This window comes from Podarcis erhardii (assembly GCF_964252035.2).
Source record: "Podarcis erhardii genome assembly, chromosome: 10".
NCBI lineage: Eukaryota > Metazoa > Chordata > Lepidosauria > Squamata > Lacertidae > Podarcis > Podarcis erhardii.
This window is the reverse complement of record NC_138500.1, coordinates 57,219,340-57,247,087: the sequence shown is the minus strand read 5'-3', so window position 1 is coordinate 57,247,087 and position 27,748 is coordinate 57,219,340. Positions and strand designations below refer to the sequence as shown.

The 27,748-nt window shown below is 43.3% G+C and overlaps 1 protein-coding gene across 4 annotated transcripts in view; it reads left to right on the top strand.

Annotated features, from left to right (window-relative positions):
• Window positions 1-27,748, top strand: part of TSPAN12 (tetraspanin 12) — an 87,313-nt gene that overhangs the window by 42,768 nt on the left and 16,797 nt on the right. For all 4 annotated transcript variants that reach the window (XM_081878097.1, XM_081878099.1, XM_081878098.1 and 1 more), the window contains one exon: window positions 22,127-22,201. In XM_081878097.1, coding sequence (XP_081734223.1) covers window positions 22,127-22,201 — 75 coding nt within the window. The remainder of the gene's footprint in view (window positions 1-22,126; window positions 22,202-27,748) is intronic.

The window sequence follows — 27,748 nt, the reverse complement described above, 5'->3', positions numbered from 1 at the left end:
AGAGGACTAAAGCCAGTACTATAGCCAGGGACAGGCTCACTCAGCGGAATGTGGCTCGCTCCTTCCACCACTTGTTGGTCATAAGAACACATAAAAAAGTCCCCTGCGGCATTAACACAGTGGGTGCAAACGTCTTTCTTCTCTTTTTCTTTTTTAAAATAATTTTTATTAAGCCTTGTAGTTTTGTGCTCATCACAAAAACATTGTCTCAAACAGAAAAAGAAATACAGTACCCCAACGCCTCCCCCCCGGAGACTTCCCTCAACTTTCTTTTCTGGTTTGTTATGCAATAACATGTCCTGCTTATTTTCATGCCTTAAAAGGTAAAGGTAAAGGTAAAGGGACCCCTGACCATTAGGTCCAGTCATGGCCGACTTGGGGGTTGTGGCGCTCATCTCGCTTTATTAGCCGAGGGAGCCGGCATACAGCTTCCGGGTCATGTGGCCAGCATGACTAAGCATGATTAAGCCGCTTCTGGCGAACCAGAGCAGCGCACGGAAACGCCGTTTACCTTCCCGCCGGAGCGGTACCTATTTATTTACTTGCACTTTGACGTGCTTTCTGTAGGGATATTGCGGAGTGGGGAGTGTGCTCCCTCCGGACCCCACTCCCCACTCCGTGATATCCCTACACTTTCGAACTGCCAGGTTGGCAGGAGCAGGGACCGAGCAACGGGAGCTCACGCCCTCGTGGGGATTCGAACCACCGACCTTTTGATCAGCAAGTCCTAGGCTCTGTGTTTTAACCCTTCCATTCTTCCAATTGAATATTTTATATTCTTAGCATTTTTCTTTTATGCCCATACAGTACCTCGGGTTAAGTACTTAATTCGTTCCGCAGGTCCGTTCTTAACCTGAAACTGTTCTTAACCTGAAGCACCACTTTAGCTAATGGGGCCTCCTGCTGCCACTGCGCTACCAGAGCACGATTTCTGTTCTCATCTGGAAGCAAAGTTCTTAACCTGAAGCACTATTTCTGGGTTAGCGGAGTCTGTAACCTGAAGTGTATGTAACCTGAAGCATATGTAACCCAAGGTACCACTGTACTTATTTTTAAATTACTTCTAATATTTTACTATTTCCCCATTATTACATCTTACTCTCTTATCTTTGTTTTGTTGATTGTTTTTACTCAAACCCCGCTGGTGAGTTCACTTCATTACAATGTTTCTGTATGTACAACATAAATGGTTCCCAGTCTTTTCTAAAGCCTCTATTGTCCTTATCTCTCAGTTTTCCAGTTAGCTTCGCCATTTCAGCAGACTCCATCAGTTTTTCTTGTCATTCTTCTTTATTTGGTATTTTATTGTCTTTCCATTTTTTGGACTAGTAATATCCTAGCCACTGTTGTGGTATACATGAATAATTTTTTCTGATCTTTTGGCAAGTCTTGACCTGTAATGCCTAGCAGAAAAGCTTCTGGTCTCTTAACAAAAGTTATCTTAAGCATTCTTTTCATTTCATTATAAATCATTTCCCAGAAATTTTTGATTATTTTACAGTTCCACCACATATGAGAAAACGTGCCTTCTTTTTCTTTACATTTCCAACACTTGTTGGAGCTTGCTTTATACATTTGGCCATCTTTGCCGGTGTGATATACCATCTATACACACACATACACACGAATGATACTAGTTACAGGTAGGTAGCTGTGTTGGCCTGCTGTAGTCGAAACAAAACAAAATAATAATTATTATTTTTTTAAATCCTTCCAGTAGCACCTTAGAGACCAACTAAGTTAGTTATTGGTATGAGCTTTCGTGTGCATGCACACTTCTTCAGATAAGCTGCAAAGTGCATTCAACAACAACAACAACAACAACAACACTGTTTCATTAATAGAAAACCTGTATTCTGATGTCCCCGAAGAAAGCCTTCCCAAAAGTACATTGGGCATCTTGCTATAAGGACGTTTACATGTTTTATGAAACGCAAATCTTGCAGTTCTGTTTTGAAGCTTTGAGGCTGGTAGTACCTTCATTTCCTCACAAAACGCTACTATGTAGTAAAATCTAAACCAAGTGGAAGCGTTTGGGTTTAATGCAAGATGTAAATCTAAGCTGAGTTGGCATGTTTAGCCTCTAATAGCACTGGAACCCGGCTACAAGAAGACATAATTTATTATCTGCAGCTGCCTGCATATGGTCACTTGACAGCAATCTAAACGGAAAGGTTAAAAATGAGGAGGCTTCCTTTTGGCTTAAACTAAAGTTGGGTCCATCTGTATAGATTGTATACATTAATTACAAAAACCTATTAGTTGAGAGCTGGAGGGCCCTGTTAAGGATGAAGAAAGCAATGCTCAAGAAAGATGGCTGGTATCTGTAACGGGAGACTGACCGCCATTATTATACCTCAGTTGGGTATCTTTGATGACCCTGATTATCTAGACCAGGGGTAAGCAAACTGTTTCAGCAGGGGGCTGGTCCACTGCCCCTCAGACCTTGTGGGGGGCTGGACTATATTTTGGAATAAAAAATGAACGAATTCCTATGCCCCACAAATAACACAGATGCATTTTAAATAAAAGCACACTTTCTATTATTGTCAAAACATGATGATTCCCGGACTGTCCACAGGCCGGATTTAGAAGGCGATTGGGCCGGATCCGGCCCCTGGGCCTTAGTTTGCCTACCCATGATCTAGATCCATTTCAATCTGGGTTTTAGGCCTGAGTTTCAACAGTAACTGATCATATTCTGTTGCTTTAAAGTATTTTTTAAATCTTGTTTTTGGTAGGTGATTTATTTTTTAACCATTTTAATCCAACTTATTAATACATACTTTTCCTGTTCTTGTCTTTACAAATGGAAAAATGGACCAAAAAAATTACAATTCATGGGCCAGTTCTGTGAGTTCCCTGTGAAAGACTGATGCTGTACCATGCAAATGAAAGTATATCTATTCCGAGCCAATGTCCTGTGGTCTGCTTGGGTTTGTGCTGCATATGTATTGTACATCTTCTTGAGTAAACATATATATAATCCGTGTAAGCAAAAACCATATACAAGCAGTATTCTGTTTACTTACATAAATTAAACTAGTTACAGGTAGGTAGCTGTGTTGGTCTGCCGTAGTCGAAACAAAATAAAAAAATTCCTTCCAGTAGCACCTTAGAGACCAACTAAGTTTGTTATTGGTATGAGCTTTCGTGAAGTGTGCATGCACACGAAAGCTCATACCAATAACAAACTTAGTTGGTCTCTAAGGTGCTACTGGAAGGATTTTTTTAATAAATTAAACTAATTCGTATTTTTACTTTCTTTTGTTGTCTTATCTATTTATTAACATGAATTAAAGAAAGAAAAAACCAGAAAAAAAGAATAAAAGGTGTAGTTGGACTTCCTGTCTTTTCCCGGTATATAGCCTTATTCTAGTAATGAATATACCTAACATTATTGAGTTATTCTTTATATTACTTCTAAGCCATATCTGCATATTCCATAAGTTTTTGTATCCATTCTTCTTTCGCGGGGACTTCTTCTTTCCAGACATCTCCATACAGTCGCAAAAGGGGGCTTGCCAGTGGCAAAATACAACTGGTGCAATGGGAGTATCAAACGCTGACTGTGAGAACAGGATGCTGGCCTGGGCGAGGGGAGGGCGCTTTGGTCTGATCCAGCAGGGGACTTCTGATGTCCTTATTGTGCTTAATCGGGTCCTCCCTTAAAGAGGGCGCATATTGCGGTGACACCTGGAAAACCGACACCCTGTGTTGTGGGTGGGTACTATTGGTCAGCCACAACACCCGATTGGTAGGTCCCTCGAAGCTGGGTGCAATCTGGCCAATGGGATACAGTCCAAACGGTTTGAGGGACCTATAAAAACCCATGCACATGACCCATATCTTCCTCTTTCAGCGGTGCATTCAGAACACCTGCCCACCTCTCCCTACTTTTAGGGCTTTGAGCTTGACCTTGCGATGCTGTCGTGTGTCGTCTTTTGTTGGGACAGGGGCACGGCAGGAATTTTCCCCACTTGGCTGACTGACTGTTGCCATTTGGGTTTAGCCTGCTGCGTAGTAAATCATCACAACTTGTAAGGTTGCGGATAGGCTCTGGTTCAGGTGATAGGGATGGGAGAACTCTCTCGCCATCCCTATGTGAAGGGTATTCTGTTAAAGGAATCCAGGACTCAGTGGTTTGGTCAACCCCTGAGAGGGGGTTGTGCCCGTGCCTGAGTCCAGGGGGGGACATTTGGGTGGCGGAGTCAGCCTGTTCCCGGCTTTCCGCTTATCCAGGTGTTCACCCTTGGCTGACCAATGCTGGAACCCTGGGTAAGCGCTACCTGCATGGCAGGGAGCTAGTCGAACCAGAGCCTATGCAGCCAGTCACTTTCTGTAATCAATAAAGTTGTGGCCTAAATTCTGCCCAAAACCAAAACCAAAATTTGAGTCAAGTCTGGGTCTGAACACGCAAATGCAAGAACTGCGTTAAGGCTGTACTGCAAAGCCTCCTTTACAGCCTTAAATCTGTGAGCTGTAAAAGCTTGAGGGAACACTAGCTTAAGATTTGAAGCTTTGTTGTACCGCCTTTCCTCCTTCTAAGAAGAAAGGGCTTGCCACACAGCGTCCCGAGCATAGCCCTATTTGAAATGGAGACACATTTTTTGCAGACCCTCAATGTGGCCCTATTTTCAGTCCCAGACTTACAGAAGCCATCTCGGTTTCTGATTTGATTCCCGAATGTCCCACTTTCCCTTAGAACGTCCCTATTTTCATCAGAGACATGTTGGAAGGTATGGAGTTATATGACCCCCGAGCCAAGGAGATAACTATCCAACCTTTAGAAAGACATCTTAGGCAGCCCCTGTATAAGGAAGTTTTTTTCTAATGTTTAATTATGTTTTTACATATGTTGGAAGCCACCTAGAGTGGCCGGGGCAACCCAGTCAGATGGGTGGGGTATAAATAATAAAATTATTATTACAGTGGTACCTCCGGTTATGTACTTAATTCGTTCCGGAGGTCTGTTCTTAACCTGAAACTGTTCTTAACCTGAAGCACCACTTTAGCTAATGGGACCTCCCGCTGCCGCTGCGCCACCGGAACACGATTTTTGTTCTCATCCTGAAGCAAAGTTCTTAACCTGAGGTACTATTTCTGGGTTAGCGGAGTCTGTAACCTGAAGCGTATGTAACCCGAGGTACCACTGTATTGTAAAATATTATTTTATATATTATTTTAATATAAAAAATGATTGTTGTTATTATAAAATAGGACATCCCTAGTTTCATCAGAGAACTGTTGGAGGGTATGTTTTTGAGACTACATGCCTCTCTGCCTCAGACTCCCATCTAACTAGCCTCTAAAGCTGGGAGCTCCTCAAGGCCACCAGGCAACTCCAATCTCCGTCTTAGCTCAACCAAGAATTACATGATTGAACAAGTGTCTATAATTGCATGCCTTGCCTAGCCTGAATAGTTGCTGAGAGAGCTAGCTGATGTTCTGCTTTTGGCCTTGTGCAACTAAGTGGATAAGCAACAGATCTTTTCTTCTTCTTCTGAGGAAGCTATTCAATGCAATAAATAGCTCCAATGGCTATTTTGTGATATGAATTTCTAGTGATGTAGCTTCTGGGGCAACATTTAAAAGTGTTCCTTGAGTAAATTTAGCCTTTCCCCCTATTGAACTGATTCCGGCGTGCACAGTATGTGCTAAGATGAACCACAAATGCTGCAGAATGATTTTCCTAGCACGAGACTTGTTCATTTCAGTATGTGCCAAGCTGGTACACTGGAATAAGGTTTAAATTGCTGGCCGTATGATAAAACCAAATTTTTCATTTCCATAATGCTAAGTTTCCTGAGCCAGCAGTGAATTAACTCCAGTGTTGCTGCAGAAATCATACTATGGCACCAAACCAAGATTTTATAGTTCTCTTTTTCAAAAAACAGACCTGAAAATAAAAGCCAGTAGAGCTAGGTAGATAATGGTGGCCATTCTCCCTTTACAGGAACAATAGATCTGTCTTTTATATTTCTTATTTCCTCTTAACTAGACTTTCCAGTGTTTTACCTAATAGAATTGCAGCCAGTAATTCCAGTAAGAGACGACTTAAGAAGCAGCAATGGATAAAAGATGCTATCAGTTTCAGGTAGTTCAGGCTTCAAGGAATTGTTAAGCTTCCATTTAATTCAATGAGACTTTGAGCACAGATTGCCTATCAGTTTGGCTCTTTGCCAAATAATCTGCTTTCCTGTTTGGTGAATGCTATATATACAGAGATTCTGGTTCTTAAATACTTAGTTTTGCATTAGGTGGCTGGGGCATTCTGGTTGGAGGAAAACACTTGCCCATCATAAAGTTAAGATGTTTGCAGGAAGAATTTCATCACAGAATTTTTCTGTCATCTGATCCATTTGTAATGTATTTCGTTTCTGTAGCTTTAGGGGGTCATTTTTATTTTGAAATAAAATGCAAATCTCCTGCTTCTCCTCCTCCGTATCATCTACACATTTGCAAAAATCTCTCGGTATGTGAAAGATCTCTTAAATATTCCATTTCAGCTTGACATCAAAGACACATGGGTGCCTGATATCACTTTCTAAAAAGCTAGCCGTGCAATCTTATACATGCCTATCTGAAAATTATTCGTTGTTTCCAGTAGCGCTTTCTGCCAGGAAAGTACGGTACTGCTTCAGAGACAGTTCAGAGAGGCAGGGAGATCTCACGACTAGATGGGCAAGGCTTCAGGCAGGATTTCTGGCCCTCTCATAAAGACTTCCACTAATTTTTAATTGATAAAGAAAGCAGAAAACCAAAATATTAGTAGGCATAGTCACGAAATTAAAAGACGCCTGCTTCTTGGGAGAAAAGCAGTGACAAACTTAGACAGCATCTTAAAAAGCAGAGACATCACCTTGCCAACAAAAGTCCGTATAGTTAAAGCTATGGTTTTCCCAGTAGTGATGTATGGAAGTGAGAGCTGGACCATAAAGAAGGCTGTTCACTGAAGAATGGATGCTTTTGAATTATGGTGCTGGAGGAGACTCTTGAGAGTCCCATGGACTGCAAGAAGATCAAACCTATCCATTCTTAAGGAAATCAGCCCTGAGTGCTCACTGGAAGGACAGATCCTGAAGCTGAGGCTCCAATACTTTGGCCACCTCATGAGAAGAGAAGACTCCCTGGAAAAGACCCTGATGTTGGGAAAGATGGAGGGCACAAGGAGAAGGGAATGACAGAGGACGAGATGGTTGGACAGTGTTCTCGAAGCTACCAGCATGAGTTTGACTAAACTGCGGGAGGCAGTGGAAGACAGGAGTGCCTGGCGTGCTCTGGTCCTTGGGGTCACGCAGAGTCGGACACGACTAAACGACTAAACAACAACAGCAACCTTGAAAAACTCCCATTTTCCCTCTTGGAGGTCAAGGAAGCAGTGAAGCTGGTCTGTATAGTTAGATGAGGAACAGGCAACGTCTATGGCATGGAGAAGATGGCAGATCCATCAGAACATAAGAAGAGCCTACTGGTTCAGGCCAATGGCCCATCTAGTCCAGCATCTTGTTCTCCCAGTTGCCTCTGGGGAATCAGCAAGCAGGATTTGAGCACAAGAGCCCTCTCCCCTCCTGCAGTTTCCAGCAGCTGGTGTTCATAAGCATTGCTGCTTCCAGCTACGGAGGCACAGCCTAGCTCCATCCCAGCCATGACACCACCACAGATAGGCTCCAGTTGTCAGAAATGGGCTTCTTACTTTTCATGGGACTTGCACTGAACTGCAGATGGGACATCACCTGCTTGTGGTCACAGAACAAGGGATTTCAAATGCTGTGGGTGCCCTGTGCAAGTTGGCAGGATGTCCCAGGGGCCTCTGCACTATTGCAAAGACACCTCTTTCACCTCTGTTTACTATGTGCATGGGAAGTAACTCCTTGCCCATCAAGGAGTCCCTTGGACTCACCTGGCATCCGGTGCAAAGTGATGTTCTTGAGATCTTTCCTCCTCGCCGGCCTGGGAAGATGGGAATAAGAGGGGGACCGCAATTGCAACAGGGGTGACAAGGTGTGGCTCACAGACCATCTGGCCAGGCTCCCCAGGTAATCCAATCAAGTGACCATTAACAGGTAACCTGCCAGACAGGAGATAACACACTTAGATTTCCGTTGTAGACCGCCTCTTTTGTGATGTATGTATGATGTTTCTGGGGGTGTTCTTGGACTACAGGGTGGGCAATTTAAAATGTATATATAAGGGCTGGCACACCTTTGTTCTTGGTCCTCCTCCGTCCTCCTGTGTGTGAGGGGAGCACCCTGTTGCAACAGCTTTAATAAAGATCAGGCTAACTAGCTGCTTTGCTTCTCAATATTCTCTGGTTGGCTTCTGTTATTTTCTCCTACCAATAGGGAACCCACATAATGACTCTGTATGGGCTCTTGATACTCCATAAGGGAACAAGGGCAGATTTTGTTTACAACATCAGGGAAGAGGGAAGAGCGAAGCAGCAGCAAGAATGGGACTGCACAAACACACCAGCCGGAGCTCTGCATTAGCTCAGCTGGTATCCAACACATCTCCAACTCTGTGATTCCATTGCTGGGAGGTTATTGCTCAACTCTTTTTACAAGCTGCTGCTGCTAAATACAGTTAATTAACAAATTATCTAAGCACCAACTGATCTAGCACACAGCCTCAACCCATTTAGTTGAAGTCTTTTGTGTCCATAGCTGATCTGAGCTCCTATCGTTCTCTTATTTCCTCTCACAAGAAAATTCTCTGTAGTCCATGAGCCAGTGTGGATGCAGGTGGTGCTGTGGTCTAAACCACTGCACCCCCTGGGCTTGCCGATCAGAAGGTCAGCGGTTCAAATCCCCATGACGGAGTGAGCTCCTGTTGCTCAGTCCCAGCTCCTGCCAACCTAGCAGCTCGAAAGCACACCAATGCAAGTAGATAAATAGGTACTGCTGTGGCGGGAAGGTAAACAACATTTCTGTGTGCTCTGGCTTCCGTCATGGTGTTCCGTTGCACCAGAAGCAGTTTAGACATGCTGGCCACATGACCCGGAAAGCTGTCTGGACAAACGCCAGCTCCCTCAGCCTGAAAGCGAGATGAGCGCCGCACCCCATAGTCGCCTTTGACTGGACCTAACCCTCCAGGGGTCCTTTACCTTTTATCTTTTTTACCACAGGGGTGGACTGAATATTGATCACAGTTCACTGCTGGAAGACTGGTTAATTTCAGGTGGGCCCACTGGAACTTGATGGGTGGAAAAAACTCAGAGGTAGCTATTTTGGCTACACATAGCTTTGTTACCAGTGAATAGGACATGGGAACAGAAAAACTTGCAGGAAAAGTTGGACACATTAAATGCTTGATAACTTTCAGATCTATGTTGGTCTCTTGCCGAAAAGCCAACATGGGCTTGGGTTCGACTTTAGTCATATTCAGAATAGACCCATTGAAATAAATGAACATGACTAATTTAGGTCCTTAAATTTCATTGGGTATACTTTGATCAAAACTTTGGTGGATACAACCCATTGCATCTTGTAGTGTCGACTAACAAATGTATTGTGATACAAGCTTGTGGATTGGAACCCACATTCTAAGTACCAATGGTTAATGTCGTCTAAAGAGGGACCATAGTTTCTGACCATTAATTTTTAACCTCTCTTCAGTTCCAGGTACATGCGTCTATGACTCATCCATGGTTTGAAAAATGTGTTCTTCACATGCTCAGGGGCACTTTATTGCAGTTACACAAACTACAGGGCCGAGCCTTGGCTCAGATTCAGCCTTGAATATGCCAAGATTGTAAGAAGTAATTTCCACAAATGTCTACTGCCTCTTGAAATTTTTTTATCATCTTGGTTAGCCAATAAAAACACACTGTGTCATTATTTGACAAAAATACGACCGTGAAGCTGGTGGAATTTTAAAAAAAAGAAGTAAGAAAATAGGCTTTTGTTACAGCCAACCGAAGCATGGGCCAGAATTATTGCTTTCCTGTGGATTTGTATCTATATAACAAAGAAAATCTGTTAGGAATATATCTCTGAGCTGACGGCACAAATCTCTTTACTAATAGCTTTTATCGGAAAAATGGCAGAAAAATAAATATTGTTCGGCAGATAAGCACTGGAAGGCTCTCACTGCACAGCCAAATGATTTGTATTTTAACATTTGCTTAACACAGTCATGCATGGTGCAGTGAATCTATAAACTGGCTTGTCCCTCTCTACGTAAGCCAGACCAAAATGTGTAAGATCTTGGTTTAACAATGATTAAGTTCCTTTATGACTGAATAAAGTTGTGCAGATAGAACCAAACAGGTCGTGGCAGCTGATAAGATTCCCAGATTTGGTAGCAGAAGATGAATAGCTGGCATTCATGACCTGTAGGTGAACTGGCGTTTCGTGCCATTTTAACTCCTAGAATACGTCTCCCTCCCCATCACTTTCTAATATGGATGCAACTTTTTCAGTTTGTCCATTAACACTCCCACACACAGACCGTGGGTTTGGCCCTCTGAAGTAGCTCATACATCAAAAGTACAAATAAGTCATAGTAGCTGGAAATAAGTGGTTGCAGACTCTCCAAGTGCCCTTGTTTTCCAGTGACAGTCCTGAATTTACAGAAGCTTTCTAGGTTTCTGATTTGATCCTGGACTGCCCCACTTTTCCTTAGGTAAAGGTAAAGGTACCCCTGCCCGTATGGGCCAGTCGTGTCCGACTCTAGGGTTGTGCGCCCATCTCACTTAAGAGGCCAGGGGCCAGCGCTGTCCGGAGACACTTCCGGGTCACGTGGCCAGTGTGACGAAGCTGCTCTGGCGAGCCAGCACCAGCACAGCACACGGAAACGCCGTTTACCTTCCCGCTATAAAGCGGTACCTATTTATCTACTTGCACTTAAGGGTGCTTTCGAACTGCTAGGTGGGCAGGAGCTGGGACCGAAAGACGAGAGCTCACCCCGCCACGGGGATTTGAACCGCCGACCATGCGATCGGCAAGCCCTAGGCACTGAGGTTTTACCCACATCGCCACCCGGGTCCCATCACTTTTCCTTAGGACATCTCTATTTTCATTGGAAAAATGTTGGTGGGTATGGAGTTATCCAACCCCTGAGCCAAGGAGATAAGTAACTGTATAATCATAGGGAAGGTTTTTTTAAAAAAGTTTGTTGTTTTGTTATGGTTTTATATGTATTGGGGGCCACCCAGGGTGTCTGGGACAACCCAGTCAGAAGGGTGGGGTAGTAAGTAGTATTATTATTAATAATAATAATGAATAGGATGTCCCTATTTTCTTTGGAGAAATGTTGGAGGGTATGTGGTTGCAGTCTGAAGGCATCAGTGCTGAGTTCTGCATGTATTGTGGGAAGACTCTTCCCTCTTCTGAAAGAACCCACACATCCACATAAGAGGAATTTTCTTGATGCTCAAACCTGTGCCTCTAAATTGCCCTTTGAGATGAGCCTCCCTGTGCTGGCTCTTCTGGCGTGAGTCTCCTCTCTTTCCTCCTCCCATATGATACAAGAGTCCATATAATGTCCATCAGTTGCACAAGCAAACAAATGGAGTTCGCTACCAAAAGCAACAACTGTACTTTGCTTTGTTGCTAAGGCGGGCTCCTCCTCCTCCTCTCCTCCTCCTCCTCCTCCTCCTCTTCTTCTTCTTCCCAGTTACTTCTCTCAAGTAGCTTCAGCCTTTAATCTCTCCTTTCCACTTTCAAGGCCTTCCCCTGGCCTCTTACTTGAGGCTCCAGAAGGACTGTGAGCGTTGTTTTTGTCTTTTTTGGCATAATAACACCGACCTGAAAGTTGCAGGTCCTTTTCAGTCATGTACGTTCAAGAGGCTTCCTCCATAATTGCAAGAACTTGAAAGGCCACTTTCTCACAATGAAAATGAGTTTCACAAGATTTCAACCCTGGTCTCTTAAAACTAGAGCTCAGTTGCCATCGAATGTAGCTGATTGGCAGGAGTTTGGGGCAATCAGAAGCACCACTTAACATGCTATTGTAATTAACTTAGGATATTCACAGCTGCAAGATGTAATGTTGACCGGTTGCTTAGACGGCCTTTAAAGGGGGATTATACAAATTCAATAGTTGCTAGTCATGGGGGCAGGGTGGGGCTAAATGGAGCCTTGTGATTCAGCGACAACATGTCTCTAAATACCAACTGCTAAGGAGCAACAACAGCAGAGAGTGATTGCCTTTGTGGATTTCCCTGAGGTGCCTGTATTGCCATTGTGTAAAACCCTGATCCATCAGGGCTGTTACGTTTGCAGCATGTGATCTAGTCATCCAGGTAACTTAGTTAAATGGCAGAATTGTGTGATAGTTTGCGGTGGGTGACTGTCAGATATGACACTCACAAGCTATCGGCCATCCTGTTTATGGGGATCATCCATGGATCTGCATCGCATCGCATGGGCCAGCCATGGGTGGTGCTGGCCATTAATAATAATAATAATAATAATAATAATAATAATAATACCATGCCCATCTGATTGGGTTGCCCCATCTACTCTGGGTGGCTCCCAGCAAATATAAAAGCATAATAAACATTTAAAACTTCCCTATACAAGGCTGCCTTCAGATGTCTTCTAAAAGTCAGATACAGTGGTACTTCGGTTTGGTTTACAAACTCTGCAAAACCAGAAATAGTGTCTTGGTTTGAGAACTTTACCTCGGTCTAAGAACGGAATCGAACAGTGGAAGGGCACCAGCGGCAGGAGGCCTCATTAGGGAAAGCGCGCCTTGGTTTAAGAACAGTTTCTGTTTAAGAATGGTTTTCTGGAACGGATTAAGTTCGTAAACCGAGGTACCACTGTAGTTATTTGTTTCCTTGACATCTGATGGGATGGCATTCCACAGGGCGGGCGCCACTACTGAGAAGGCCCTTTGTCTGGTTCCCTGTAACTTCACTTCTTGCCCTGAGGGAGCTGCCAGAAGGACCTCGGAGCTGGATCTTAGTGTCCGGGCTGAACGATAGGGGTGGAGATGCTCCTTCAGGAAAAGAAGAACCATATCATTTTGACTCCTAGCACTACAGTTTCTCACACGTTGCCTTCTAGCAGAGGAAGTGAGGCAGAACCTCTTCCCCCTAATATTTACCTTAATCTCCTGGAGTGCTTTGGCCACCTACACTTAGGGGTTTAGGTATGTAGGGGAGTTGGTGCCCGGCGTGAAGGAATGCAGTCGCCACCTAAGTACAAAATTAAGAGTCCACCAGCTGCTCCATTACCTTGTACAAATATTGACACTGGACTTTGATTATTTGCTAAATGGGAGTGTTTCAATATATCACTCAATAGCCAATCAGTATGAGCAGGAAAAAATATAAACAACTGACAGAGGTTTAGCGTTAAGGTCTGCAGAGAACCAGGCGTGACAGAGACTGGGATTCATCCATTCTGGATTACTGGCTTTTCATCAGCTTTTTTTGTATTTTGGGGTGGTCAGCGCCGAATGTTTTGGCAAGGAGAATATGCGCAATCCTCTTTTTTGAATTGCTTTCAAAATGTATAGCAGCAGCACTTTAAATACTTATATGGTTTCTTTTGCTTTCTTTGCAATCGCGTTCTGCAGAGTCCCACATCTCAGGAGGTATTTAACACTTCAGCTCAGAATAAAGCATGTAGTTCTAGCGTATGGCTAGAGAGTCTGCACATTCAGTTTCCAGATATATTTCCCCCCGTTTGCTGCCTCTTCTATCTAGCTTTAAAAACACTGAAAAATCTATGAGGGGAAAAAGACGCATAAGGGGCATTTTGTTATCTTGCTTTCAGACCAAAATTGAACAATTGAAGGTTTTTAACAAGTTTAATAGCAGCCAGCTAGTTTCACACTGCTGTAAGTATGACACTGGCTCAGTGCTTCTATTACCTTAGCCATAGTTAAGTGTAAACTATGGTTTGTTGCATTGCCTGTGTTTTAAAGAAACATAGTTTGCTGAACCAAGTCTTGCCTCAGAAAAGCATGGATAGAGAAACACAAGCAACCCTGCTGTGTGACAGCGGAACAGACTTCCACGGGAGGTGGTGGACTCTCCTTCCTTGGAGATTTAAAAGCAGAGGTTGGACGGCCATCTGTCCATAGCTGTCAATGTTTCCCTTTTTTTAAGGGAAATTCCCTTATTTTGAATAGGATTCGGGATCTCTTCCAACCTTACAATTGTGTGATACTGTGTTTCTGTGGTTTCCTCAGCGCTAATGCAATGCTAAACCGTGGCTTTTTAAAAAGCCGGGCGAACTTTTCCTTCAGATGAGTTTAGAGCCTTTCTTGTCCTTTGAGCCCTTCTGAGAGCTGTTTATTCAAGCAGTCTTGCTTTTCCTCTGTTATCAGATGTGCAAGGAGCCTGCCCCTTCCTTCAGTTACCCTTTCCCTCCCCAACCCTCTGCTGGGGTAGCAAGTCCCAGAAATGCTGCCTTTTCCTTCCTCCCATGCTGAGGCCTAAGTTTTTGTGGACAATCTTGCCCACAGCCTAGCAGACCTCTTTGTTTTTCCCCTGTTACTTCTTCTCCATCCTTGCTCTCTGTCAGGCTTCAGGGAATCAACTTCCTCCCCCCCCTTTGGCAGTAGATAAGCAGAACAAAGGAAAGGAGTCTTTTTACCAGTTAGAAACTTTAATGATCACAGCAAGAGAACAAATAATCCATTTTCTATGAATGGTGGTGCTCCCAATTAAGGGTTTCACCCACTTCCTCCCTAGTCACTCACGTCACTAGTCACTACTGCGTCTTGTACCCTGAGCTCGTAAACACTGTGCTTTCTGTTCAGCTCTTCTTGACCTTGGGCTGAGTGGATGAATGCTTTCCAGAGACAGTGAATCTTTTATCCCTCTCTCTCCCAGTGTTACTTCTCCTAGTTGTCCCCCTTCCAGTATTTCCCAGCTTCTGCCTTCTAAACTATGCCCCTCTGCAAACCACTGTTCCAAATCTATACTGTCCTCCTGCTCCTGGGGAGATTCAGTATCCTGATCAGGAGCAGAGGGAGGGGGAGGTTCCTACCATTTCTCCTCAGTGCAGACCTTCTCAGCATGGTCCCTGACATCCCCTCCCTAAATGTGCTGCAGGGCACACCTTTATCTAGGTTGAGCACTCTTCCTTCTCCTCCCCCTCCCCCAGGGCTGCCTTGCCTGGCTTCTTCTGGTTTTTTGACTCCTACCAGCAGCTGCCTATCAGGCTGACAGCTTGGGCAGGGAGCTGATGGTGCCAGCTGCTCCTGACACTCTTTTGCTGTTTAATCACGTTGGCTCCCAGGCTCATTTTTTCTAATAAAGATAGCCCTGTTCTTAACTGTTGCTCACAATAGCAATGCACTTGAATACAGAATTTTCGATGATCAGGATCTCCTGAGAGTTGCAGGGGCCACAGGAAGGCCTGGGATGTGTCTGGAGGGGTGGGCTTCCCGTGGAATATCGGAGGAAACTGAGTGAAGACAGCTTGTCCGTGAGCCCTCTAGCAGCTTTTCCACAGGTAGGGCTATACTGAGAGGCTATGCTCTAGAGCAGCGCTTCCCAAACTGGGACTACAACTCCCATCGTCCCTAGCTAGCAGGACCTAGCTAGCAGGACACTGGGAACGTGCTTCCCAGAAGGTCATATTTGACTTCCAAATGCGCCAGTAGGTTTCTTTGCTCAAGAGAATTCCACATGGCATTCTCAAAATGCTGCATCAAGGCAACCTAATGGATCAGCCTAATGGAGGAGTATCTGCTTGTACCTGTCAATGCTGCATATTCCTACTCTTACAGAAAGGGTGAGCAATTTGTGACACAACTTCCATACTTATTGACCATTGGACTACAGGTTTCTTTGCTTTGCTTTTAAGCTGTGGCAGTCCCCCCTCCGCAGGGCTCTCCCTCTCTAACCTTGAGGATTATTTGCCAAGATGCCAAATAATCTAGGGGCCCTGTTGCATGCATGGGACCGTGGTTTCCTCACCATCACCTGCAAGCTCTCACTTTGCTCAGGAAAACTCAACTTTCCTCTCATTCACTTTCTGTTTGAACCATCTGAAATGATGTTTCACTTGTACAGTGGTGCCCCACAAGACGAACGCCTCGCAAGATGAAAAACCCGCTAGATGAAAGGGTTTTCCGTTTTGGAGGCGCTTCGCAAAACGAATTTCCCTATGGGCTTGCTTCGCAAGACGAAATGTCTTGCGAGTTCCTGCGGGTTCCCCCCCCTTTTCCCCCTTTTCCTAAGCCCTAAGCCACTTATCAGCTGATCCGCTAAAAGCTGCTAAACCGCTAATAGCGCTAATCCGCTAAGCTGTCAATGGGCTTGCTTCGCAAGACGAAAAAGCCGCTATACGAAGAGCCTCACGGAGCAGATTAAGTTCGTCTTGCGAGGCACCATTGTATTTGATCGTGTGGGAATAAACTGATAAACACATGGCATTTATTATCTTTAAAATGGTAATGTGGAGAAAGAATGAAGTCTGCATTGAAAACACACACATGCACAACCCAAAAAGAATAGTGCCACATTCAGGGGAAACCTGAGAAAATTAACACACTCCGCAGAACATTTGGGGCTTTAAAAAACCCAACAATTTAGCAGTATTGTGAATCTTCACACCCCATGTACTGGCAAACAATAAGGGGGATCATTTAGTTTCATCCTGATTTCCCTGAAGTCAACAGCTACATTTCAATTTGCTTGACCTAAGTCCACCCTTTTGCTTTGATCATATCTGTCATGAGGAGGATTTATTTTTAAAGACCTAACGACATTCATTCCATTTCTAAAATAGTTTGTCTTCCCAGCTGAGGAAACGCCCTTTTATTGGCATGCAAATGGGAAAAGCTGAGTTTCATCACTCCGGGATTTTGATAAGGGTAGCCGAAAAGAAGTGTGCCCTGAGGAATTCATTTCCCATTATTTGGGATGCTGTTCCCGGATTTAATCAGAGTTTTAAAAGAGCAGCTTCCAGAGTGATCTTTGGGCCGCCTCTCATCACGCTTCGTTGGGTTGTAACTATGATCTGAGCAGCAGAAGCCATCGGTTACAAAGGCAGGAACTTTTCTTGGCTCTCATCTTCTCCTTTTGAGTTCCCTTTGCAAATTGAGTGTTCTGCTGGGGGTCATGCAGTGCTTCCGAGGGTACAGGCCGATGTCTGGATTGCTTGTTTCTCGGAAGAAAACTGGTAGCCAGTGGGAAATGCTGCACTTTCTCGTAACATTTATTGTCGTTTATATGTATATATATATTCGTACACTGTGTGGATGTGTTCTACACAAGCTAGCGGTAAATAAATTTTCAGATAAATAGAATAAAATAAAAGATTAACAGTTTCAGAATAACAAAGTGTTTTGTAGAGACAAAAAGTAATACAATGATTCCTAGAAATAACAATAATAGCTGTTATAATTGTTTGATTTATATACCGCTTGCATGACAAAATGGCATCTGAGCGGTTTACAAGTATAAATTTAGTTATAAAATCCATACATAAACCCCTGTAATGTGAGAGTGGCTGATCTATTCTTGACATTCTCCCAGGCACCAACCAATCTTCTTTCTCTCTTGAGCCAGAATCTCCCACCTACAATCTCACCTGTTGTTTCTGGGAAGTGTGTTTTGACTGCTTGTTGCAAATATTGTGTCGATTCCTTGCTTGCTGTAGATCAGTGTTTTGCAACTTTGTGTTTTCAGCTGTTTTTGGACTACAATTCCCATCATCCCTGACCAGTGGTCCTGCTAGCTAGGGATGATGGGAGTTGTAGTTCAAAAACAGCTGGAGACCCAAGTTAGGGAAACACTGCTGTAGAGGCACAAAATACAATGGTACCTCGGGTTACATACGCTTCAGGTTACATACGCTTCAGGTTACAGATTCTGCTAACCCAGAAATAGTGCTTCAGGTTAAAAACTTTGCTTCAGGATGAGAACAGAAATCGTGCTCCAGCGGTGCGGCAGCAGCAGGAGGCCCCATTAGCTAAAGTGGTACCTCAGGTTAAGAACAGTTTCAGGTTAAGAATGGACCTCCGGAACGAATTAAGTACTTAACCCAAGGTACCACTGTAATGCATTGTACACATTCCATTTTATCTTCTCTCCCCGCTGTCTTTTTAACAGTACTTAAAAGCTATCTGCGTTAAAAGCTATTCAGAAACTTTCTGAAAACCTGTTGTAAGGCAGAAAGCCATTTACACACACACACACACACACACACACACACGTGTTGCTTCAGCTGTGAAACATTTAATGGCATTCAGAAAAAAAAGGAAATGTTGGAATTAAACCAATATATTGAGTGCAGAAGAAGTGGCTGAACAGTTGCATGTGTAGCATTTTCTATTTCCACGCCCGGCATTCCTTGCACCATTACCTGAAACATGATGGCAGAGTCGATCCGTACGACACACTGTATGCATGTTCGTTATTTATTAGAGCGGTGAAAGGGAATAAATTAATAACAGCGGAAGATGCATCCTGACAAATGATTAATTGGTTTTCTAGCAACGTTGTAACTTTGACAGAAGAGAGAAAATAGGAAACACTTTCGCAAAGGGAAAGACCCATAAAATGCTTTTTTTAGAACAACAACAACATTTCCCAAGAGCAACGTTTTCCCCACTTCTTTACTGTAAATAACCTGCACATTCTCTCTCAGGGTTGGGGAAACTGCCCAAAGGCACATTTTTTTATAGGCGACTTTCTGAAAGCCATAAGGCAGTGATGGGGCAGAGCAACAGGTGAGACTTACCTTTGTAAAGTCACATGTTTCCTATATACAGCCACCTCTCTTTTTTTTAAAAAAAATAATAATTTGGTTTTTCAAGTTAAAATTTTACAGAGATATATCAAACATAAATCATAAAGACAAGATTCCAAGGAATCTCTTGGACTTCCATCCTCCCCTTTGTGGGTCCTATTATTAATTTCCTCCTGCATCTTTTATGATGATACAAATCTTTTACATCTTCATTGCGTCCAGAATTCACCCTTAACCTACAAGTGATATTCTAATCCTACTAACGATTTTAACCGTTTACAATGGTTATAAATTTTCCCCTTCCTTATTAAAATTTTGGTCTTCCTGATTTCTGATTCTTCCGGTCATTTAAGCCCTTTCAGCATAGTCCATCAACTTCATCTGCCATTCTTCTCTGGCAGGAACTTTATCATCTTTCCACCTCTGGGCCAATAACATCTGTGCAGCTATGGTTGCATACATAGTCTTTTCTGCTCCCTTGGGATTTCAGCACCCAGCCACCTCATCCAGCAAACTTTTTCAACAGGGGGCAGGTCCTCTGTCCCTCAGACCTTGTGGGGGGCCGGATTATATTTTTGGGGGGGAAATGAATGAATTCCTATGCTCCACAAATAACCCAGAGATGCATTTTAAATAAAAGGACACATTCTACTCATGTAAAAACACGCTGATCTACTCTTCAATGAGAAAGGAAAGAAACTAAGAAAGAGATCAACAAAAGATAAGGTAAAGTGCAAGTATAAACAAGAAGAAGATCTGCAGAAGGGACATGGAAGAGACTTAAGAGCTTCGGATACAAGATTACCAGGTTGATGGACTAGAAGAAAAGGACAATACAGTGGTGCCTCGCAAGACAAAAAGAATCCGTTCCGCGAGTCTCTTCGTCTTGCGGTTTTTTCATCTTGCAAAGGAAGCCCATTAGCGGCTTAGTGGATTAGCGCTATTAGCGGCTTAGCGGATCAGCTGATAAGCGGCTTAGTGGCTTAGCGGATCAGCTGCTAAGCGGCTTAGCGGATCAGCTGTTAAGCAGCTTAGCGGCTTAGCGGATCAGCTGATAAGCGGCTTAGTGGATTAGCGGATTAGTGGATCAGCTGATAAGCGGCTTAGCGGCTTAGAAAAAGGGGGGGGATTCGTTTTGCGAAGCACCTCCAAAACGGAAAACCCTTTCGTCTAGCGGGTTTTCCGTCTTGCGAGGCATTCGTCTTGCGGGGCACCACTGTAAGGACTGACATAACCCGAGACCAGGAAAAAGAGATGCTGGATGAAGATTGGAAGAAAGTTTTTAAAGTTTTATTTTGGAAATTAGTGTAAAATTAATGAATATTAGGAAAAACGTTGGAAGGAAACTATTTGGCTTTAGTAGAAATAATATAAGGAGTTATGTATAAATAAGTATTAAGTCTTAAGCTTTAAGGTATTTTATGGCAAGATAAGGTTAAAATAAATTAAGGCAAATTGAATGACAGAATATAGTAGAGAAAGATCGAATTAATTAACAGGTTAGACTTTTAAGATAAATTATTTAATTAAAAATTGAGTGTTATTAGGTGAAAATGCAAAGTTATAATATATTAAGATGAATTATCAAGATAAAAGCAAAAATGGAAAGGATTTGCTGAAATTACTAATTGAACTAGAATACGAAAAAGGGAGGTGTGAGGAGGTCAGGGAAACAAGTAAATTAAAGTTAAGATATGGAAAGGATGATGTGTTTTTTTTAATTGTTTTTATTTTTTTATTTTTGTGTTTGTGTATTTTGTATTTTGTATTTTCTCTTTTATATTTTTGTAACCTCTTCGAAACTTCAATAAATATTATTTTTTTAAAAAAAAAATAAAAACACGCTGATTCCTGGACTGTCCACGGGCCGGATTTAGAAGGCGATTGGGCTGGATCCGTCCCCCGGGCCTTAGTTTGCCTACCCATGTCATAAACCTATACAGCCAAAAGAGTAGCATTATCACTGTTCAATGTTGCATTGACTCGAGGAGGGCACAGAACATGACCTTTGATGGATTCAATCTGAGGATAGGGATTGTGGCCTGGGAAGAATCCCAAGGGGACCCAAGTAGGGCACATTTGGCGTCTGTTCCTGAGGTTCCTCACCTCATTCTACCCCCTCTGCAACCATTTCTCAGAAACTTGAGTTCCCTGAACCAGGTCTGCCTCTGACCAAAGTAGCCGCCTATTCTGTGAAATACCTCAGACCATTTTAGCAAGCTGTACTCTTGTTCGGTGATGAGTTGCAGTGCAGTTGGAGGTGGAGCAGTGTGGAGGCTTAATGGAAGGATGGGCCCAAAGCCGCTGCTGCCATAGCGACTGTGAATGGCTGTGCCACTTGCAAAGTGTGTTTCCTTGACCTAAACTGTTCAAAGGGGGCATGTGTGACTGGGTAAATCAGTCATAGACCTGCAGCCTGAATACGAGAGATTCCTTGTTGTTGTTGGTCCCTGGTCGTTCTGACGCCAATAACAAATTTGTATGTGTTTGAATTTCAGTAACAAATAAGAAAGCAATCCTTCTCTCCCTCTGTCATGCACAAACATCTCCTGTTAATAAGCCCTAAGACAAGAAATGCTTGATACATGCCCATCTTCCAATTAAAGCTTGCCGACTGAAATCTCCTGGCGCTATGACTGAACCGGAAGGTGCCAGGAATTATTTCTTCTATATCCACCCTATAAGTCGATGTGGTTACCAAACCACAAAGGCTGCATTTTTAAACACCTTTTTTAAACAACTGATATAGCTGTGGATCAGCACTCACTTTAACTATTTGCTTACTGGGTGACCTTAAATAAGACCCACTGCCTATGATAGCGACCAAATAGCTTTCTGTAGGTTTCCTGAAAGGACACATGGGAAACCCTTCGAACGCTCAGATGTGCTGTATATATGCCAAACTGTGGTTGCTACCAATAATATTCCTCCTAGTGTGTCGTTCGTCACATCAGTGCGATTTGTGGGGTAGTGGCTAGAGTAGCAAGCCTTTTTTTTTTTTTTTTTTGCAGAAATAACAGTATGGTAAACCAGCTTTGATTTACTACATGGTAAATGACTGCCTTGTAACTTGATCCTAAAATTATTACTTGGAATTGAACAGCCACTGATTATGTAACCTGCTATGGTAGCACCAGCTACCTGTTCTGAATTCCTCTTACCCTGAATTCTTGAAAACTAACCTCAGGGCAAAAACTACCCTCTATGAGCAGCTTTTGTCTAATTGTTTATTATCACAGCAGTTGGCTTGCATCCATCCCATTGATTAAGTGGGCTTGGAACATCTCGCTTTGCAGGGTCTGGGAGGTAGGTTAACTATACTAAAACAACCGTTATATGCGTATGGTTAAGAAGCCAAAATTATTTAGGATTTTTAGAGCACAAAAATTGTGTTTTAAAACAAGAAGTCATTTCTCCCTACTAGACTAGTTACAATTTAACTCCTGTTTTGTGTTTTGCAGTATTTTGGAAGTTTGCTTGTTATATTCTGCATTGAACTGGCCTGCGGTGTTTGGACCTATGAGCAGGAAATTGCGGTGAGTGGGTAATGTACAGCGTTCAAATATTTTGATTGGAAAAAAATACAGCCGTACCTTGGTTTTCAAACAGCTTAGTTCTCGAAAGTTTTGGCTCTTGAACGCTGCAAACCCAGAAGTGAGTGTTCTGGTTTGTGAACTATTTTTGGAAGCCGAATGTCTGACGGGGCTTCCGTGGCTTCCAATTGGCTGCAGGAGCTTTCTGCAGCCAATCAGAAGCTGCACTTTGGTTTCCGAACGTTTTGGAAGTCGAACAAACTTCCGGAATGAATTCCATTTGAGAACCAACTACAATCCCTTCTCTCTAATTTATGCTGCCATTCTAAGCACGTTTATTTGGAAACAAAGCCTATGGAAATCAATTGAATGTTTGACATGCAATCCTGTACCGTTCTACTCAGAAGTAAGTCCTGTTGAGTTAAATGGAGCTTACTTTCAGGGAAGTGGGTGTCCAATGGCAGCCTTGGGATTCTCTTGCTTAGTGTTAGTGACGTGCGAATCTTAAACCCACCAACTAGGCTGTAAGTCCAGTATATCTCACTGGAATTCTCAGTAAATGTGTTTTTTATCTATTTTGAAGCATTCTAATTTGTATTATTGTGTAAACTGGAATGTCAGAAAACACTTCTGCCATGTCCTTGATGAATAACCATAGATACCCCACATATGGAGACAGGTGGCAGAATTTTTAAAATTTATTACGCTGTGCATGTTTAGAGGCGTTTTTCATTATTATTTTGGGTGTTCTACAGGAAGGAATCCTAGCAGTGAAAACAGGATGTGGGGGCCAAGTATGAGCTCAGATTAATCCTTGAATAGCAGTTTTAACAGCAGGTGCTTTTGTATGTGTAAGATCAGCTGTCCTTTCGGAAATGCAGTTGATTCTAAAGCGTGCTTAATATGAACATAATCGGTTTTTTTTTGAAACCTAGCTCTCTATGTCTTGCATTATACCGAGGCAAATTTTCATTGAGAAAAAATTAGCCTCACCAAAGGATTATAGGGATGGCGACCCATGCAATCAGAATTTGCAGTGAGAATGGACAAATTAACTCGCCACGTAAAAGCGACTCTCAGCACAACCCCCTTGCAAGTCTACTCACTGAGCTTAATAAGACTTAAAGGACGCGGGTGGTGCTAAACCACTGAGCTTCTTGGGCTTGCTGATTGGAAGGTTGGTGGTTCGAATCCCTGTGATGGGGTGAGCTCCTATTGCTCGGTCCTAGCTCCTGCCAACCTAGCAGTTCAAAAGCAAGCCAGTGCAAGTAGATAAATAGGTACCACTGCAGTGGGAAGGTAAATGGCATTTCAGTGCGCTCTGGCTTCCGTCACGGTGTTCTATTGTGGCAGATGTGGTTTAGTCATGCTGGCCACATGACCCGGAAAGCTGTCTGTGGACAAATGCTGGCTCTCTCGGCCTGAAAGCGAGATAAGCACTGCAACCCCATAGTTGCCTTTGACTGGATTTAACCCTCCAGGGGTCATTTACCTTTTTTTTTTTACCTTAATAAGACTTACCCTCAAGTAAGTGTGCACAGGATTGCAGTCTCAGATTCTACCCATATTAAAGGCTTCCTTTTGATCACATGTTGCCCACATAAGCAGTAAAGTGCAAACACAGAATCACCTGATAGTTACAAATTATTTCATATTAATCCCGAAAATTAGTTTTGGATGTGCAGGCACTGTCGTGTGAGGATGTTTTGCTTTTATTTGTATTTCTTTGATTTGGGGAAATTGCACCCATTTGTAACATATTTTCAAAAAATGGGGAAACTATTTCTGTGTATGTGTGTGTGTGAGGAGAGGGCGAGATTGCATTCTTCATTTCCTTTTGAGGCTGCATATTGAAATTCTGTGTTACATGACCAGGCACTAGTCCCTGATTCAGATAAATGTATCTGTTCTTTTGAAACCCATTGAAATAAATGAAACAGGTCAGTCTTGACTTGTTTGAAAGCTTTGTTGCTTTCAACAAGGTACGCACAGCAGTTCCGTACAGGTTTGCTCCCCATTGGGTGTATTCATTGGATTGTTAGGATTGCTGTCTTAGTCACAGCTGGATCGGGGCCACAATGTATTCCATCCATTAAATGCCATGTGCTGGAAAAAGTCTAGCGACTGGTTCTTAAGTTGCTCGTGGTCTGTGGAAAACTCGCATCATTTCTAAAACAGCAATTATTCATATGAGCTTTTGCCTTGAGGTGGCATCCTTTTCAAGCTAGAGGTGTTGTTCTTGCATGGGGAAATAGTTTAATCACCAAGGAGAAAAGAAGCTGGCATGTTATTTGGCTAACTGTTAAATTCTCCCATCTTATATTCCGTCTGGTACATATTTATGAAGAGAGTGACAAGTTTTTTCACACAGCTGCCAAAATATAACCACGGCAGTGGCCTTTTCAACAGCAGCAAGTGTATTAGAAATTAAAACGCTGTGGCGTTGGCTGTTTTCTTTCTCTTTTTAAATAAAAAGAGAGAGTTCATTTGGTATTTGTACAGCACTGGGACCAAAGGAATTTCTGGCAGATCTTGCGTCTGAAAATGCATGCTAACAGTTTTCATCAGAATTCATTCCCTTGCTGTACAGATTTCCAGCGAGAGGCGACTATTCCAAATACAACTGCAGTTTCTAAAAATAAAATAGATTGCTTTGTTGAAATGTCAGAATAAAAATGGAAATGTAACTGCATTCTTCCTTTATCCGCTGAGTGTTTCCCCCCTTCCCCTGGGATTGTGAGGAAGGAAGAGTTTTTGGGAGCTCAGGAATAATGCTTCTTGACAGGCGCTGCCTGAGGGTTGGACTTGAAGGAGACGTCATACCAGTGTAAGGCACTGGGGGACGATTCGTCCACTGTGCCCCAGTCTCTCGGCAGCCCCCCATGTGGAAGATGCTGCTTTTTAGCCGTACCTTTGTCACCGCTTACATGTTTGGAGAGGGCAGGTGAACAGGCAGCAACATTGCAGAGGAAAAGACACAAGAAACATTGGGTCAGTGGTGGCCCATCCTGCGTGGTTGTAGGTCTTGGTGGGCAAGGCTGACCCCTGCTGGGGGCTGTACACAAGGGTCTGTTGGTTTTCCTTTATCTTAAAGTGGTCAATAATGCTACTCAGGAACCAGGTTGGTTTCAGAGGTGCATGTTTGCAGTTTGACCTACTTAGTTGCATACCTGTGGTTTCTCGACTTTTTGCCTAATTAAAAGGGGAGTTACTTTCTGCACCGGGTGCAGGAAGGGATATGGATGTTAGAATTCCTGCTCCATGATTGCAGTCGTGGGATTCTTGTCTTTCACATGACGGTGTATGTTTTGACTCCATAAAGTGGGAAGTGACGGAGACAGGATATTTGTGTTGCTGTGTCCCATGAAGTGGGACTATTGTCCTTTGTTCTTTTTCTCTTTGCTGTCTGATGCTAGAGAGAGAGGGAGCCATGTTGCAGTGCCCTGTGTGTGTTTTTTTATGTAAATAAAGTAGATTAGCCAAAATGCTGAGTTGCTGAGTTCTTTTACGCAAGCTGCGAAGACTCTGCAGATCCCTAAGTGTGTCGATGTCTGTTGGCATCGGTCACTGTGATGTTCGGGCTGAAGAAAGCTTTTGAAGCTCCCGAACGAACGACCAGGAGGGAGAGAACATGCCAGTCGGGCATGTGTCTCTACCAGGCTCCTACTCAAGTGTAGGATGAGCTCCTGACAATGATAGGATAATTGGTTAATTCATTTTTTTTAAAAAAAGATATTTATTAAGATTTTACAAAAAATGAAACATAGGTAATAGAAAAATAAAACAGACACACAACAAAAAGAAATACATCTAAAAAGAAAAAGAAAAAAAAACAATAAAAACATTAGAAAGAAAGAAAAATCCAATTTTTAACTTCATAATTCTATAACCCTCTTTCTTGACTTCCTCACATCTCCCTTTTTTGTGTTCCCCTTTACACAATCGAGTTCAGCAAATCCTTACCCTCTTTCAAACCTCATTTATAATTATATGTTTTAGCCTATTATGTCTCCAATTTTTCTTCTCTTTTCGCATCAATTTTTACCTATTCTTTATAACTTAATCCCTTGTACCACTTTATATACATTTGACATAATATTACTCTGGTCTTTCCCCCTTTTCTTTTTAATTGGTTAATTCAAACTGTATTTAGTTTGATCAAATGTCTTGTAAGCTGCTGCTGAGGATGAGTGATGGCTTGAAGTGTTTGGCTGTTACGTTTTCAAAAATAAAACTAAGAAAAGATATTGCGGACAGCTTTTTATTTTTACACTCCATTCGCTGCACACACTCTGTGTTGAGGAAGAAGTTCAACAGGGTCATGTGGTCTGCTGTATGAGGGACTGTGGCGAAGATCACTGGAATTACAGTGGTGCCTCGCAAGACGAAAATTATTCGTTCCGCAAGTCTCTTCGTCTAGCAGTTTTTTCGTCTTGCAAAGCACGGCCATTAGCAGCTTAGCGGCTATTAGCGTCTTAGCGGCTTAGAAAAAGGGGGGAAAAGGGAAAAAACTCGCAAGACTCGCAAGCCCATAGGGAAATTCGTCTTGCGAAGCACCTCGAAAAACGGAAAACCCTTTCGTCTAGCGAGTTTTTCGTCTTGCGAGGCATTCGTTTTGCGGGGCACCACTGTAAGTTCCTCATCCTCTCTTCTGGCGTCCACACTCCTGTGATGCAGCTATATCTAGAATAGGAATTAGGACCCTCTGAGAATAGGAGCAAGGACCCTCTGGTCCTCCAGATGTTGCTAGGCTCCAACCCCCATCAGCCTCAGCTAGCATGGCCAGTGATAATAGTACAACAAGAGGGCCACAATCTCTGATCTTGTGTGTGTGTTTGTGTGCTGGTCCCGGGGGCTGGTCCCGGGGGCTAACCGAGAGGCGAGGTCCAAGTCCAGTCCGAGGTCAAGGGAGGCTGTCCGTCAAAGGCGAGGTGGGTCCAAGTCAGGTGAGGTCAGGAACTCTGGCAGAAGAGCAGGACAGGGTGCAGGCAGGAACAGGGGACTCCTGTGCAGGCTGGGATTCCTCAGGTTCAGCCTCTGAGTCTGAATCCCAGGCCATCACAGTTTGTTTATTACAAAGGGCACTAGAAATTAGTTGTGTGAGTCTGCTACATAACAACTATGAAGGATTTGATATTTAATTTGTCCTTACCTGTACGCTCTATCCTTCCTACAAGGGGTTTATCCCATTTTATCTTCTGTTCTCAGCACAAAAACTCCGCTTCTGGGTTGGCGGAGAACTTGCTCACTAGACCTGTTCGCTCAACCTGCCATGTTCAGTGAATGAATGTATTGGTGGTCGAATCACCTGGCTTCCCAGTGCCACATGTTGTTCCTGTTTACCGACAGGTAGGGGAGCGAGGCAGCCAGGTGCTTGGTGTGGTCATAGCAGAAGCAGCATTGGATTAGCTCTGCCTGCACCTTGTTGAGATCCCCGCTGCCTTGCACCCCTCACCCCATAACCAGGAGCAAGGCTTGTTGTTGGGAAGCCAGCTAAGCAATGCCAACCTGCCCTTGCCATCGCAGCAGCCTCTGCTGCATCACTTGCTG